General features: G+C 39.0%; 1 protein-coding gene across 2 annotated transcripts; it reads right to left on the reverse strand.

Moving 5' to 3' along the window:
• Positions 1-63: 63 nt before the first annotated feature.
• tnni3k (TNNI3 interacting kinase) lies at positions 64-15,905 on the reverse strand. Of its 2 annotated transcripts, XM_061033262.1 has the most exons (25): positions 15,629-15,872; positions 15,222-15,330; positions 14,988-15,073; positions 14,629-14,726; positions 14,230-14,340; positions 14,015-14,113; positions 13,750-13,888; positions 12,686-12,830; positions 12,503-12,607; positions 12,268-12,362; positions 12,013-12,162; positions 11,841-11,924; positions 10,722-10,778; positions 9,993-10,085; positions 9,855-9,912; positions 9,579-9,773; positions 8,282-8,386; positions 8,143-8,195; positions 7,043-7,095; positions 6,419-6,551; positions 4,685-4,794; positions 3,367-3,426; positions 3,097-3,266; positions 1,150-1,229; positions 64-502 (listed from the first exon to the last, which is right to left on the reverse strand). In XM_061033262.1, the coding sequence occupies exons 1-25, from the start codon at positions 15,666-15,668 to the stop codon at positions 423-425; spliced, it is 2,508 nt and encodes an 835-aa protein (XP_060889245.1). In that variant the 5' UTR covers positions 15,669-15,872; the 3' UTR covers positions 64-422. The 2 variants fall into 2 exon arrangements, with proteins under 2 accessions (XP_060889245.1, XP_060889246.1); XM_061033263.1 differs by lacking the exons at positions 64-502; positions 1,150-1,229; positions 3,097-3,266; positions 3,367-3,426 and adding an exon at positions 6,254-6,314 and having other exon boundaries at positions 15,629-15,905.
• Between the last annotated feature and the right edge of the window lie 68 nt (positions 15,906-15,973).

Here is a 15,973-nt window from a genome sequence, read left to right on the forward strand (position 1 = left end):
ACATGAGGGAAGAGGGCCGCAGGTCTCGTTGCTGGGGACTGAAGCCTCTGAACATGGAGCGCCCCAGACTTCTTTTAAGTCTTTCATGAGGGTGTGTGGACACTTCATGTCAAAAATGATACGCACATTTGAATTCTCAAAGCTTGCATTTCAGATTGAATGCAAATCATGAAAAACAAGTTTTGGGTGTCACACAAAGAGTTTTTACAAAGATCTTGAAATTTCAATTAGATATTTACGTTACATGATATGTATAACAAAACGTATGTAACACAAGAACATAGGATCTCAAAGTGTGCTTTAAAAAAAGAACTCATGCAGTATGTTTCAACTAAAGTTAGTTATATCACTATATGTCTACCCCCCATCTATACAGTTTGATAGAAGCAAACTGTCCAAAAAGCTGTGACTGACACTCGTGTTCAGTTACTGTCCTCGAAGCTGCCGCTGCTGCTGAACGAGGAGCAGAATCTCACGGTGCTCATTGGATCAGACACGTACCCTGAAAGAGAGATAAACCAATGAATATAATTACTCCATTTAAAATCAGTTTCATATGTGCAAAATGATTATACTGAATATAACTCACAACTGTTTAGGTTGCTGAAATTCTGTTTGATCCTTATTTTTGAAATAATTCAATAAAAACTAACAACAAACTGAGCCTATTATCAAGAATGTGCATTGTTGTTGACTTTTAGCCATCCCTACAAACATTATCCTCGTGCTAAAAATATTCACAGGAACATCACAAGTGTGTTCATCCACCACTGAAAATAGTCCCCAACAAATGCACCTGTAACTCCTGTGTGAGTAACGTTTACTAAATATAATCAAGCAGCTGTTTAATGCAATGAACGAGTATTGTATTAAGATGAACCTGTTTAATATGACTGTATTAATGGAGCTAACAGGAAAGGGAAGTTGTAAGATCTGTACCTTTTTATTTTATTCAAATTCACAAGAATTATATAGAAGAGCACCAGCCTTATCTCAAAGCAAACTTTAAACTATCACCTTGTTTATTGGCACATGTTTTTTTTATCTACATAATAAACAATGTCTGAGTGCTGAACTGTAGCAGTGTTACTTTGAAAAACAAATACTGTCACCATTATGTATAAGTGCACGTGTGTTTTGCAGACAAACCATTTCGATCGATCGGAGAAAACTGCATGTTCCGTCTGAGCTCCTCCAGTGAAAGCCCTCCGGATGCTCGACGGTGCTCACTGAAAAATGTAATACATAACATTAACCCTGACTCTAATCCACTGCTAAACAACACTGGTGCAGAAATATACACTGCTTTGTTTACATGGTGAGAGACGGATAAGATGAAGCCAGATAGAGGCAGAAGAAATTCAATATGTAATGTCCCACATAATACCTGCTGCTCTCACTTTCTCTACAGGGGGGACAGTATACAAAATTAATGACAGGTTTGATGGGATCCACACAATGTGCCATGCCACTTAATAAAATGGAAAGAAAAAAGTATCGAAAATTTTAACATACACAAAACATTTATGTATTTATGTATGTACCTAAAAACTACATGTGATTAAAATGTATTTGTTTGTCAAAATAAACCCCTAGAAAGATCTTCAATCATTTTTGAAGGAGTACAAAGAGATTCATTAAAAGTCTCAGCACTGTTACCAAGCTATGACCACCTGACACACACACACACACACACACACACACACACACACACACACACACACACACACACACACACACACACACACACACACACACACACACACACACACACACACACACACACACACACACACACACACACACACACACACACACACACACACACACACACACACACACACACACACACACACACACACACACACACACACACACACACACACACACACACACACACACACACACACACACACACACACACACACACACACACACACACACACACACACACACACACACACACACACACACACACACACACACACACACACACACACACACACACACACACACACACACACACACACAGCACAGAGGCTCAAAGCCAGGCGTCTAATGGAGGCCTTCCTCCTCGGTCAGAATGCCATGCATGTTTTATTGGGTTTCTTTCCTTTGTTTCCTGTTGGGTATCCGAGCAACTCCACACTTAACAGTTTCAGTAAAGATCTTAAATGGTCAACAAGTTACCTGCCAACAAAACAGTTCTGAGGAGGAGGCTGTTTCTAAAATCATATGAAGTCCAGACACAGTGTTTGTGAAATCCCGGCTAGAAGAATTTTAACCCTAAAACATTCAATTTAGCTTTAGTTTAGTTTTTTTAATCTTCATTTCAAATTTTAAAGGGATATGTGCATTGCAAATGTAAAAAAATAATTCACTTTAATACATTTGAACATCTACATTCCCTCCTAAAATGAGACTGTAAAAATACCATAAAATAAAAATACAACAAACTATTTTTTTTTAAAAGTTTGAAGTCAGGTAAATTTGGCTGCAGAAACAAAACGTTTTCAGCCAATCAAAGTTCAAATCCCAGGGCCACAGTGACTCATACTATACTCGTTAAATCTGCTGTTGTGTTGGTCAGAGAAGTTGCAGGAACAAAATGTCTCAGTGTCCTTATTTGTTTTTAAGATCATCAATTGAAGTGCGATCTGCTTTAAAGTCAACATTTTTAACCAGATATATCCTGGTTAAACTGATAGTCAAATTGAAAATATCTTTATGAGCAAATCATTTTTATGTCAACAAAATCCAGTGTTATGACTGCTTTGGAAGAAGAATGTGTGTTATTTGTATGGGAGTGCTTTTTTCCACTTATTTTCCAGCATCAAAATGCTTCATTGATGTTATATCAGATGTAAAGTGACACAATATTGACTTCAAGGGAATACTTATCTATCAGTCCATCAAACAGTGACAATGGTGAGTGGCCATATTAGCTTTGTCACAGTGTGACATCATAGTTGCTAAATAGTAATGCTGGACTTCAGCTTGCCAGGGCGCCTAATGGCTTTTTGGATGAATCTAATCATTGTGCAGTAAATTATTCTCGACCTTCAACTGCCTATGAAGGTGCTTTAACTCTCGTACCTCTGAGTCCAGAAGGCGTAGGCTCGAGTGTTGAGCGCATACTCAAGCTCAAAACGAGAGCGGAGGGCTGCCACGTGGCTCCTGCCGGGTCCTCCTCGTCCAAGCAGACAGTCTGAGGAGGAGGATGGCGACAGGGAGCCGCTGCTGTTACTGGAGGCTGGAGACATCAGCTGCAACAGACACACCAAACACACATGAGCAACCAACATATATGTCATGCACTGCAGTGAAAAAATGGATTTCTTATAGAATATGTGGAATATTGCTCACCTCAACATTGCACAAGCATTCCTCCAGATTGGAAACCACCTCAGAGAACTCAGGCCTGTCCTAGATTAGAAGAAGTAAAATACATTTATATCTGCTTTAATTTGAAACGACCACACACATCAGGTATAGCCAACAAAAGAAAGACACATATTTATTCCCTCAAACACCGTCTTGTTTTCATTTTAGTCCACCCACACATAAACCAGGGGTGAACTCTGCTTCAAAGGCGCTCCTCAGATCTCCTGCCTCACTGTAAAAGAACAAACAGTGCCACCCTGAAGCTGTTCAATTATACATCACATCCTCAGAGAGGGGCCAAGGCCTGTCTGCTGTCTGCTTCAATACATGACATACATGAGTGCAAAAACACATGAATATTGAAAAATAAAGATCAAAATGATTCTTTTCTAAGTAAATAATTTCCTCCTGTTTTTATTATTATTACTATTATAATAAGTCAGTTATCAAGCATTTTTGCCCTTTGTAAAAAAAACATGTACTGACAATGTGAACTGTAGAAAGTGTATATGATCATGCATGTGCTGATTTCTATAATGAACAAGAAAAATAGAAAAGGGATCATTTTCAGAGGAGTGTTGTAAAATCTGCCCCTACTGTCATTCTTATTGGCTTTATCAAATACAATTTGCAGTTCAAACCCTGTAAACAAAGAGCTCCAATTTTAAGCCCCACAGGAGCAGGTGTAATGTGCCGTTTAGGTGCCATTATAAATAAAGGTCCATGAAACTTTATGACTGCATAATATGATTACACTCTGTGTCTTCATCACTGAGGGAGGATGAAGCAGGCTGACAACCTTTAACTGGGAAACAGGAAGGAGAATTACCACGGAGGGAAAAATGTGCCAGTGTGCTCTGCTGTGTAATAATGTATCTTAATGAGGCCATGAGGCAACATGCCCGGGCTCAGTACTCAGGGACCATCATCCAGGTCATGTTTGCTCCTAAAAGTGAACAGCAGTGCAATAATGTATCACCTGGGGACGCGCAGGTCATGTTCATTACTGCTGCACATGTTTGCAGAAGCAGCAGACTCAGCATCAATGTCTCTCTGAGTGTCAGTGGGTTTAAACAGCTTATGTCACTTTATTGATGGGATCAAACACAGTTTAAAACTATGAAGCCATCTCCCCTGGTACACAGAGGACAACACGGCTCCTAGTGGACATAAACTGCATTGAGTACTGTAATGTACTGAGTACTGTAAATTAATTAAATTATAGTTAGAGTTTAAGAGACTGCACTTGATCAACAGAGTTCAAATGAAATTGTGAAAGAGGTGACATCAGATCTTTTACCTCTGGGCAGGCGTACCAGCCTCTCATCAGAAGTGCAGAGATGGGTTTGGGAATGGAGTAACCAATAGGAGGCCTGACGTGATGATAAGCCATGTCTGCTGCTGCAGCCGCTGAGGAGAGAGGAACATCTAAAATCAATCAAATGTTTTTTTAACAAACTTTCACTTCTGTGAGTTATGTTTTATTGTATCATTCACGATGGGTTTTTAATTTCTTTTACCATAGCTAGCCCTGGGGACACATACTATATATGTCAGCGTTTGGTCCAGACTTACATTTCTCAACAACTATGAAATCAATTGCCACGAGATGTAAACAAAGTCAATAAAAGAAGAATTTATACAACTGAACTTGCAGAACTATTGGTTTCGGTTTATTTAGGCACTCGCTGTTGAAAAGTCTTATGTGTTTACACAGAGGTCAAAATCTGTGTTAGTGTTTTTAAATATCATGCAGTAAATCACAAAAGCTATCATATACCCTGCAGCAGTGTTTTCATTCATTAAAAAATACTTAATAGAACTAATCTATTGTTTTGATTAAGATCTCATTTGTTATAGTATCACATTGAGATAAGAGTATTTATTTCAGTCTGTTATACAACCAGCTAAAAACTCGACACCGGAGCTTTAAGAGTCACTCTGATGTTTAACATTTTTGGTTTTGTGTTAAATTTCTTTAACAACAAGGTTTTAATTGGTTCAACTAATTAATCAATACAACTTATTTTGCATCAAAGAAATGCCATTCACATCTGCCTTTGTTCTACTTTTGTTCTACTTAACTAAACTAAAATACCAAACGGTAAATATTCTGCCCGCTAAACGCTTAAGCATGTTAGCAAAGTCATTATACTGACAATGGCATGATGACTGAATACCCCAACAACCAGACAATCCCATCACCCTCTTTTTAACTTCATACTTAACGCTTATTAGCATCATGCTAACACTCCAAACAGTGTGGACACATTGTACCAGATAAACCTTTTTATGTTAGCTTTGTCAACATAACCTGTTAGCATGTTGAAGGTATGGGCTTTAACTAACTGCTATAAAAAAATCCTTTGACAAAAGCCTTCCTTAACTTTTGTTAATTCACCCTACAATCAGTTATATCTGAACAACATTCCTCAACTTGTTTTATATGCTGGATTCTCCAAGCGGGGGTTTGTGTTTTTGATGACCACAGCTGAAGGTTAGTTTTGAATTCCTACTTTTCTTTTCCTTTTCTATGTTTTCTTTTCTGTTATTCAGCCTCTTTGTAACATACATCTTTATTTATATTCACATGTTCATAATTGATGTTATTCATATTCTTAAATGTGTACCCATGTTTCATAAAGTATATATATGTATAAGTATATAACGAGATACATGTTGGTAAAAGCTGATGATTTACCGTCATATTTAATTAACCCTCCATTATGAAAAGAAAAACATTTGTACCCACCCCCCCAACCCCAAAAGAAAAATCGTTTATTTTTACCAATTAGAATATAAAGCAACTCGACTTTTAATAATAGAGAAAGTACAGATGTTATTATTTAGAATAACAATAAATCTGTACATTCAGGTTTGGTAAGTCAGTTTACTGTGAGGGTTAGGCAACATGCACAAATACCAGGAACCTGAAACAGAAGAAGCCAGATGGAGTTGAGCCTGGGCTTCTCCCACTTTTTACACAATGAGCTTTTCACTATTTAAACATTTGATAGACGTGAAGAAAAAATACCAGGTTTCAAGTGAGCGAAGGGAATTTCTCCAGTGAGCAGCTCCCACAGACAGAGGGCGTAGCTGAACATGTCAGCCTTCACTGAGTAGCGAGTGCACTGCGTAAACACTTCAGGAGCCATCCAGCGCAGGTTCTGCACAAACACAAGACACACTCATATATATGAACATACTGAAGATCCAGCAAGGCACCAGGTTTCAGTGGATTTGTCCTGGTAATATATTTGGTATATCAAGACATCAGGCCATCATAAACACACTCACTGCAAAATGATACAATTACTGACATCAACGCTGTGTCCCAGCAAGGGCAAGGACTTCCTCACAACAAGCAGTTCCCATGAGGTGTAACACACTTAACACTAATCTGCAGGCCAAGCACTCTGAGTAGAGATGAGTCAGCACATAGAGACAAATTCTGCATGAAGGCAGTTTTTTTTTGCCGGTAATTGATGGCAGGTGCCAGGAGAAGCTCATGGCTTAAACCCCTTTAAAAATAACAGCATCCACTGGATGCTGCAAATGGTGTGAGAGAGTTTTGGGGCAAACCAGGATGAAAACAATCATTCCAAAAGGTGTGAGTGTGTGTCACCAAGTAAATCAAAAAGAGAAATAAATCACTGACCCCTGGCTGCTTGGTCATGTTATCCTCGCCCAAAAATTGAAGGAATCTAGATTCTGTGGAGGTTAGAAAGGAAATACAACAGTCAAACATAATGGTGATCAACAGGCAGCTCATTTTCATGTAGATTATATCATACAGAGCAGAGCCACTGAATAAAATGTTCAATTGGCAGGATTACAAGATACTAATAGAAGTAAACAAACAGAAATATGGCTGCCAGACTAAATTCTTCCCCTGACTGAAGCAATGGGTGATAGTAGATACATGACATGTAAATAAAATACTTTGTTAACTATGTCACAATAGTTCCTTTAAGATGTGACAAGTAGTTTGACCAGATTAACATTAAACTGCATGGTAACAGTACAGTTGGGCCATAAGGAGACCACTCTCTGTATTAGCCTCTGATGCTACCTTCAATGTGTTTTCAGGTATCAGCAAGTACGCCAGTCGGTGCACCTTTTTTTTTTAAAACTATCTTCAGGTAAATTATCATTTGATAAAAACAAACAACAGTTTGGTGTTTGCAGAGAGTGTAAATTAGTTAAAAGTTCATAATCAGTGCTTTTTAATGTGCAAGATCATGTGCAATTTTTGTTCTGCTATGCTATCTGGTATCAGAGGGTTGCTCATAATTTCCGGTGCTCAAGTTTAAGTATCTCAATGTTCAGGCAGGAAAAAAAGAAAAAAAAAAGGTATTGGACTGTTTTTAGTAGGAGATAATCATATTTCTTCCAAAATCACAAAAACGATGCAGAAGAAAAAAATGTCTCTCTTGTACTTCCTTTTTTTTTTTTGATGATCTTGTAATGTTGTTTTAAGCTACAGAGACTTTTGATCAGAATGAAAGATGTCCCTTTGGGGACAATAAAGTACAGGTATATCTTATCTTATCTAAAACAAGCTTAATGATCATTGCCATGTGGTCACAGGTGAGAAATGAAGGACATTGAAAACAGAGTTAAAGAATAATCATAAAAGTCCTCAGGTCACTTCACTGAAACTAGCAACAAGTTCAAGTTTCATTCTATTTTACTGTAGAAAATGATAAATGGAGATCTTTGTTTCACAGCAAATAAACACTGCATAACGTTTCTTACCTCCAAAATCAGCCACCACTGCATGTCCATCCTCATACAGCAGGATGTTGTGGCTGCAGGGAACACACGTGTCATTAGTGGTGACAACAGTTATTTAAGATAGCTAATACTGTCCCACCTCATCCACCGTGGCCCCCACCTGTTGAGGTCCCTGTGGATTATGGGCTGGGTGAGGTTGTGCAGGTACTCCATGCCCTTGGCCACATCGATGGCAATGATGAGCTTGGACTGCAGGTCGATCAACCTGTCCATTGACACATCATTAAAGCAGCAGCCACTTAGTGCCAGATCAATGGTCCCTGCCAATCACACACAGCACTTTACACAGATCAATAGGGAAGTCTATAAAGACAGCACCTGGCCACACAGTTAGCGGAACACTTCATCTGGATCAATGACGATCACAGTAGAGGCGAAGATTCCACAGAGGATAATGAGACCTGAAACAGTCGGCTGTGCTGTGCAAACATGTTGTTGTAAAGTAAATCACTGAGTTACTTCTTCAAGTAGTTTGATCTGTTTTTAGATATTAGACCTTAATCACATTAATGTGTGTGAAGAATCAAATGAAATCAATCGATCAATCTTTATTTGTAAAGCGTCAACTCATAACAAGTCTTATCTCGAGATACTTTACAAAAAGCAGGTAAAAGACCTTACTCTTTGTTTTTTTATATTTCAAAAGAGCAGGTAAAAAGAGCATACTCATTTGTATGTTACAAAAAGCAGGTAAAAGACTTATTGCTATATTACAAATGAAAGAAATCCAACCACCTGGGACTTACAACTACTTCACTATAGGTTTTAATCACTCTTCACTTAATAAGCAGCAGCTATAAAGTTACACCTTTACAACAACAGGGCCCCGCAATAGGTTAATTATATATCTTTTTTTAAAAGTCATAGTTTTTGACTCTTCGCCATGGTCCTGAGGCTGTAGTTGGCTGAGGTAAATTTGACTGCATCATAATAAAACATTTTTAAATCCACCTAAAGTTTTGAGCCATAAGTGATGTCTTCAAAAGATATTCATTAAAATATATTTTATCAATCATGTAAAAATGTCCTCATATTTAAGTAGCAGGAAACAGATAGTTTTTGACATTTGTGCGTGACAAATGACGTAAATCATCCAGAGTATTGTTGACTGAATATAAGAACTAGGTCAAATTTACAGATCATGTCAGGGCAACTTTCATTTAGACTGCTGTGCTGCAACACACTGGGCTTCTGTAGTTCAGTCTAAATCTGATATATTTTATATTTTGACATATATTAATTCAATCAAGTCACAAATCTTGATGATCTTTTTGGGGTTGTAAGTTTTTCAAGTTCTTAGAAATATGAGCTCTGTTACAGTTCAGTATCTTGTTGGAGCACTGATACTGATGAAATGATATATAACAAGCTCCAGTGTGTAAAACACACTTCCTCACCTCTTCTGCTCGTGCAGCAGAGAGAACAGCGAGCCTCCAGAAACATACTGCGTCACAATGGCAAACTGGCTGGGGTCATCCAAACACGCCCCCGTAAACTGGATGATGCAGGGGTGATTGAGTCGACAGAGGATGGAGACCTCTCTGCAGAACATGTCCACATCTGACTTTGAGCAGTAGGTGTTGGCTCTATATCTAGAGACAACGGCAGACATTCACGAGTCAGTTTCCCCCGTAACAAAAGTGTGGTACAAAATGTCATCTTTTGACACTTACCGCTTGATGGCGACGATTTTGTTCCGGCATTTGCCTTTGTAGACTCTTCCAAAGGAGCCTGAGTGTGAGACCGATTCAGTGCTCAATACTACAATCAGATCTGTTAAGTACATTGATTGAAAAACAGGAGGCAGTTACCTGATCCAATAATTTCATTAAACTCCAGCTCAGACAGTTGAAGATGGAAGTGAGATGGGAGGCTGGCTCTGAGCAGAAGGACTTCTGCTTTTTCTGAAATACAGAGAAACACTTTTTGAAACTTTATCTCTCTCATGAAGACTTTTACAGGAGTTTGAAAATATATTTTTAGAGCTCTCAAGTTCAATCTGAACATTCAAAAATCACGTATTTGTGTTTAAAATAAATCTTGAGAGTTGAGTATAATGAATAGTAAGTCATGTATGATAATACTTGGAGCAGTTTGTACTTGTTACATAATGAAATGTGTATTGGCTAAAGGTTCATTTTTCATTAGGTTGAGCGAACAATGTTAATTTTTTTAATTTATAAAGGCCTTCGGTGCAAATAAAGTAATGGAAGTTATGTAGCTGCACCAAATTTCTCTAAAGCTATAGTATAAATCTGGTTATGTGTGGTTATATGCCCCTATGCAGAAAGCTCCTTTGAAGATTCTCTAAAAGAAGTCAAATACTTCAATTTCTAAAAAGATCTGCCGTTTTAATATATAAAGTACAGATATCATACCACCTACAGATTTAGGTGCACATCTGGTGAGTAAAACAGAGAAGTGTTTTCATTAGCAGCTAAGCCCCTTCCCTTGGTAACAGACAGTGTGTGTGCTGTGATGACAGCTGACTTTGATGACGAGTGTGTGAAAGTGTGCTGTGCTTCACTCCACCTCACTACCTTTAGTCATGCTTTTGATCTTCCCCAGAGGAGACGGGACAGATACGTAGGACCCATCTGGAAGAGAGCCGACATGTTCAGGCACATTAATGAGGGGACTTGTGTGATTCTAGTCCAGGGCCAAGTTGTTAAAAATAAATCTGATTAAAGTTATCGATTTGGATAAAATCTTGAAATCAGATCTTTCAAAAAAAGAAAAGAAAAAAAAAGGATTACCAAAACAGATTAAATCAATTTATCCAAACCGGTTTTTGATCCTGCCAAACCTCCAGTTTGTGTTGTTTAAAACCTTTTGAGTATGAGTGGGATAACTTTTATCCATAATGATCACGATAAACCAGATCCAAGTAGAGGGGTCGATTCAGGCTGAATTTCAGGTACAAAAGATAATAAAACGTCTGTAGACATTATAATACTTTTATTATAGACATTAGCCTAGTAAAAAAAAGTAAAAAATCTAGTTTCAGGATATGTCATTTTGTTTGGATTTTAGCGCCCCCTGTGGAAAAGGTATGTTGTATGAAGTCCACTTAGAGCACAGGTTATTCAGATTATTTGGCAATCTTTAAGGATGGGGGCAGTAGTTTAGTCTGTAGGGTCTTGGATTGTGAACCACAGGGTCACTGGTCTAAATCCAAGTACAGACCAAGTATGGACTTGGAACTGGTTTCTGGAGAGATGCTAGTTAACTTCCTGAGCACTTACCCTTGAGCAAGTGACTGAACCGCTCTACTGCTCGCTGCACCTGTCCCTGTGCAGCCCCCTCCCTCTGACATCTCTCCATAAATGTACGTCATTAAGTCCTGCTTGTGCTTTTGGGCTTATGGGTGTGTGAAGCATGTCTCACAATAACAGAGAGAACAGTTCAATATCCCTCAGGGTTAATAAAGTAAATACAAATTAAATGAACACATTTCTTTTTAAAAGTCCTTAACTGGATTGGACAGGTTGGTCCTATCCAGTTTGTTTGTTTTTTTATAACCAGGGCAAAAGCTGCATCACCTGATCCTGGATAGCAGAAAAAGGTGGATTCCCAAATCTGGTCTTCCACAGAAAAATCATCATCTGGTTAATGCTTTGCACAAACCAGATGATGATTTTTAGAGAGGGGTGACTCACCCCCTCCTGGCTGAGAGTACTCGTTGCAGGGGGAGTCGTCAGGACGTTTGTAGTGTTTCAGTAAGGTGACGATGGCATCGTGACCTGAGAGAGAAAAAAGAAAGGACTGTTATATAAGATTTTCATTACACCTTTCCCCCACAGCTGAGCTCTTTTTCATACACACACAGACCTTTTTCATAAGCCCACATCAGACAGGTCTGCTCGTCCTTCTCCCCACTAGACCTGCTCGGGTCGCAAGCTACCAGGTTCATGTCTGCTCCGCTGTCCAGCAGGAACTGCACCAGGCGGATATGTCCGTGAAAACAGGCACTGTGCAGAGCTAAAAAAAAAAAAAAAACAGAATACGTGAATGCTGCCAAACACTATTATAATTCAAAGAAAAACTGCTCCTGCACTTATTCTATAGAGGAGTTTAAAGAGTGACCTGTGTGTCCGTCTCTGCCCTGATGGTTGATGCTTATAGCGTTCTGGCTCAACAAGAACTTGACCATCTCCAGGTCTTTACCGTACGTACAAGCACTGTGACACAAGATAGACACTCGTTATTATCACCTCACAGCAACATGAACCACAGGGTTCTGCACAGAAATGTAACAACGTGACAATCCAAAGTAATGTGTCTGTATTTGTGTATAAAGACGGAGCGTGTGAAACTACACCTGTGAAATGCTGTCTCACTGAATATGTTCTCCTTCGACAGACTTTCTGGGCCAGAAAGCTGCACAATCTCCTTTCCTGCTTCAAATTTTCCATTATAGCAGGCTCTGTTTGGAATAGAATACAGCATTTCATGGCATGTGTCGAACATTTACAGCATGCTGCTGACACTGTGAAGCATTTACAGGTGTAGCGGCGTGTCCCCGTAGATGTTGACAGAGTGAGGTTGAATGTCAAAGTTGCCCTGCAGGAGGAATCGGACGATCTCATGGTGACCAAAGCGAGCACAGAAGTGCAGAGGAACATGTTCCTCATTATCCGTGGCATTGACTGAAGAAAAAAGTTGAAAGGAAGAGTTGACAAATCCTCAATGAAATCATCTTCAACTGAAAGACTGAATTATCTCCCATATGGCATTGAGAAGGAAACATGCTGGCTTAGCCAGGAGCAGCAGTGCAGATTTAAAGCTGTCTTACAACCATATGTGAGTAAAGGAAATAATAACCTATGCTTTTATGTTTAGTCACAAATATAAAATGAAAAGAAATACCACGTTTCTTTTATAGCAACGCACATTAAAAATGCAATCTCAGTCAATTAACCATTCCTGTGACAGTGTGGACACTTGGATGCCAATCATTCCTGTATTTTTTTGAACATATTGAAACAATGTAAACATCATGGCTGAGTATATTTATTTATTATATTTTATTCTGTAAAGGGACCATGTACAAGATTAAACATTGTACCAGAGTTAGCTTAGAGCTAGGTAACCTCATATATGTTTAGCTCAGAGAAAGGTATTGGGTTATGGAATCCTGAATGATGTAGAGGGTCTGGTACCTCAGTTTAATGAGAGACTGGTATCAGTGTAAAACACTGTAAAAAAGCAATTGCAAGGAAATTATACAAGCCTAGGACTCCAAACATCAACAAATGTTGGGAAATGGTTGAATAAATCACTGTAATAGATAAGATGACTTCTCTCTGAGACTTTAAGGCTCAAAGAAGTGGGAGAAAAGGAACAACTACAGTATGTTGCAGAGGAGGAGGACACTACCTTTGGGTGACTCTTTTGGACAATGATGGACTTTTGACTGGATTTATGAGGATTATTTTCAAGCTAAGGTGCCCCCACAATATGGTCTTTGTCTGTGTCTATTGTTTATGTCTCTATACAAATTAGAAAACATATTAAATCAAGAGTAAATAAAAGAAGAAAATAAACACTTTGAGTTTTAGGTCTCACTATTAGCTTTGCTGCCCTCCCCCATCAGAAGTTTGATGATGCCGAGGAAACCTCTGGCTGCAGCCAGGTGCAGAGGACGATCTCCAACTTCACCGCCTGCATTCACATCTGCACCAAACTTCAGCAGCAGCTTTGTCAACTGAGAAGTAGAAAGAGTAAACGCATAAAATCAGGTATCAACTTTCTGAACAAAGTACATAATTCATTAGTTTTATGAATTTCTATTTTAAAAAAAGGCGGAGGTTGTTAGTTTGACCATTTTTACCTGCTCGTTTCCGTTATAAGAAGCAATATGCAGTGGTGTGAAAAACACAGCATCCTGAACACTGACATAGGCTCCATGTTGCAGCAGGATATCTGAAGCCTAAAAACGTAAAATGTAGCAAAATTATGACTGTGCAGATGCTGCAATGAAAACTCCAATTCTGTTAAAACCTTTTCTTTACATTTAAGACAAAAAAAAAAAAGGCCAGCTCTCACCTCGTGGTGCCCGGCCAGGGTGGCCACATGCAGGGCTGTGAGTGCACCATAACCCAACTGCTGCACGTCTGACCCTCCGTGGAGAAGTGCAGTCACCAGCTCAGCATCATCCTGTGGAGCAGAAACAAACAGAGCTGTAACATCTACTACTGATTAATATAAAAAACATACAGGTGAGCCATGATTGTCCTGCTTTCACCACATCCCTTAATATTGGAAAGAAAAAAAACCCCCAGCTCAGACAAACAGCTATATACATTCTTTATGTGTGCTTGCACTCCACCATGTGGTAAAACTTAGACATCTCTTAGACCCAGAAGATCACAAGAAAAATAAACTATACAGGTAACCTAGCACCTACAGACATATTTTAAATCTATGTTTGTTGCTCTTTAATACTTTATAAGCAGCCAGGTGAAGCGCAGTGAATCCATTCCTGGACAGTCTGGAGGGACGAAGGCCTTTGAGCATCAGGTTGCGGATATGGTCCTTGTTACCTGGTCACAAAAACGCAAAATCATTTGTTTTAAGTGTTTTGTATGAGTGATTTAACAAGCTAGAAAAATGACCAAATAAATGAACTAATTGCTTACTATAAATGTACAAGTTATATCTATGTCGTTTACTACATACTACTATGTGATCACCAGCAGAAAGGTCATCGCTACACAATAATGTCAGTCAGTTCGCAGTAATCCTCTCCTCCACTGTCACATTTTGTCTGGGAGTTATTAATATCCTTTAGTAGTCACACATACCTCCACACACACAGCAGAGGTGCAGCAGCGACAGCCCCTTCTCTGTTCGGTAGCTCAAGTTCACCTTCTGAAAAGCCTCATCGCAGCTGAGCCACAGGAAAATCAACAACAGAAAAGTGAGCATCAGACCAAGGCGAAGAATGACAGAGTGACAAATCCATCTTCAATTAAACTGTGACTCATACAGACTTTTCTTTGTTTCCTTTTTTTTAATGCAGAAAGTGTTTGAGTCACCTGAAAGCAAGCTTGAGATCCACGAGCTCGCTGTCTTTAAGCTGGAGGTCATCTTCCAACTTCTCGACGATCACAGAGTATGACTCACCCACCTTCTTCTTCCACTCATCTTCAAAGCCAAATCATCAGTGTGACAAATTAATATCATTTTCATTTCTTATTATTAGCCCCGTGCAGAGATAAGCACATTCTCCTTTTTTGTAATTTTGTATGTAAACATCATTTCACTGTATTTAAGTTTCAATAACTGTCAGTAACTCACAGTTTTACAAAGAGTTGTTCAACTTGTCAGTGTTTGTGATAGAGAGTAATGGCTGCCAATAGAGAAACATAACCCGGCCAGGCGTTCCCCCTTCAACACAAACCCTGTTCTCCGTAATCTCACACTGTCACAAACAAGCCATTACCTGTACACGTCTGAGAGGGTCTTGATTTGTAGTTTCCCATTGATAAGGTCCGTCTCGTGTAAAATCTGCTGTGTAAAGTTTGGTTTAGTAATACAATCTCTTACTCTGTCACAATTGCACAGGTCCAGATAAAGGGGGGATCATGTCTGTGGGCTAAAAATAAACACATTGGTGTGGAATGCCTGACAACTAGGACAACTGATCTCCCTCCATAATGCAAGCAGGCTTTTTCACAGTCTGTGAGATTGTGTGTGTGTGTGTGTGTGTGTGTGTGTGTGTGTGTGTGTGTGTGTGTGTGTGTGTGTGTACGAAAACAAACTAGATGGTCAGTGTTTTGTTGAGGAT

The sequence above is a fragment of the Labrus mixtus genome, chromosome 3 (genome assembly GCF_963584025.1).
Source record: "Labrus mixtus chromosome 3, fLabMix1.1, whole genome shotgun sequence".
NCBI classification, from domain to species: Eukaryota; Metazoa; Chordata; class Actinopteri; order Labriformes; family Labridae; genus Labrus; species Labrus mixtus.

Coding starts and splice junctions, on each gene's coding strand:
- tnni3k (XM_061033262.1), bottom strand. CDS start 15,668: ATGGGAAACTACAAATCAAGACCCTCTCAGACGTGTACAG. Junction 15,331..15,628: donor ACCCTCTCAGACGTGTACAG/GTAATGGCTTGT, acceptor TTGGCTTTGAAG/ATGAGTGGAAGAAGAAGGTG. Junction 6,552..7,042: donor ACATGACCAAGCAGCCAGGG/GTCAGTGATTTA, acceptor GTGTTTGTGCAG/AACCTGCGCTGGATGGCTCC.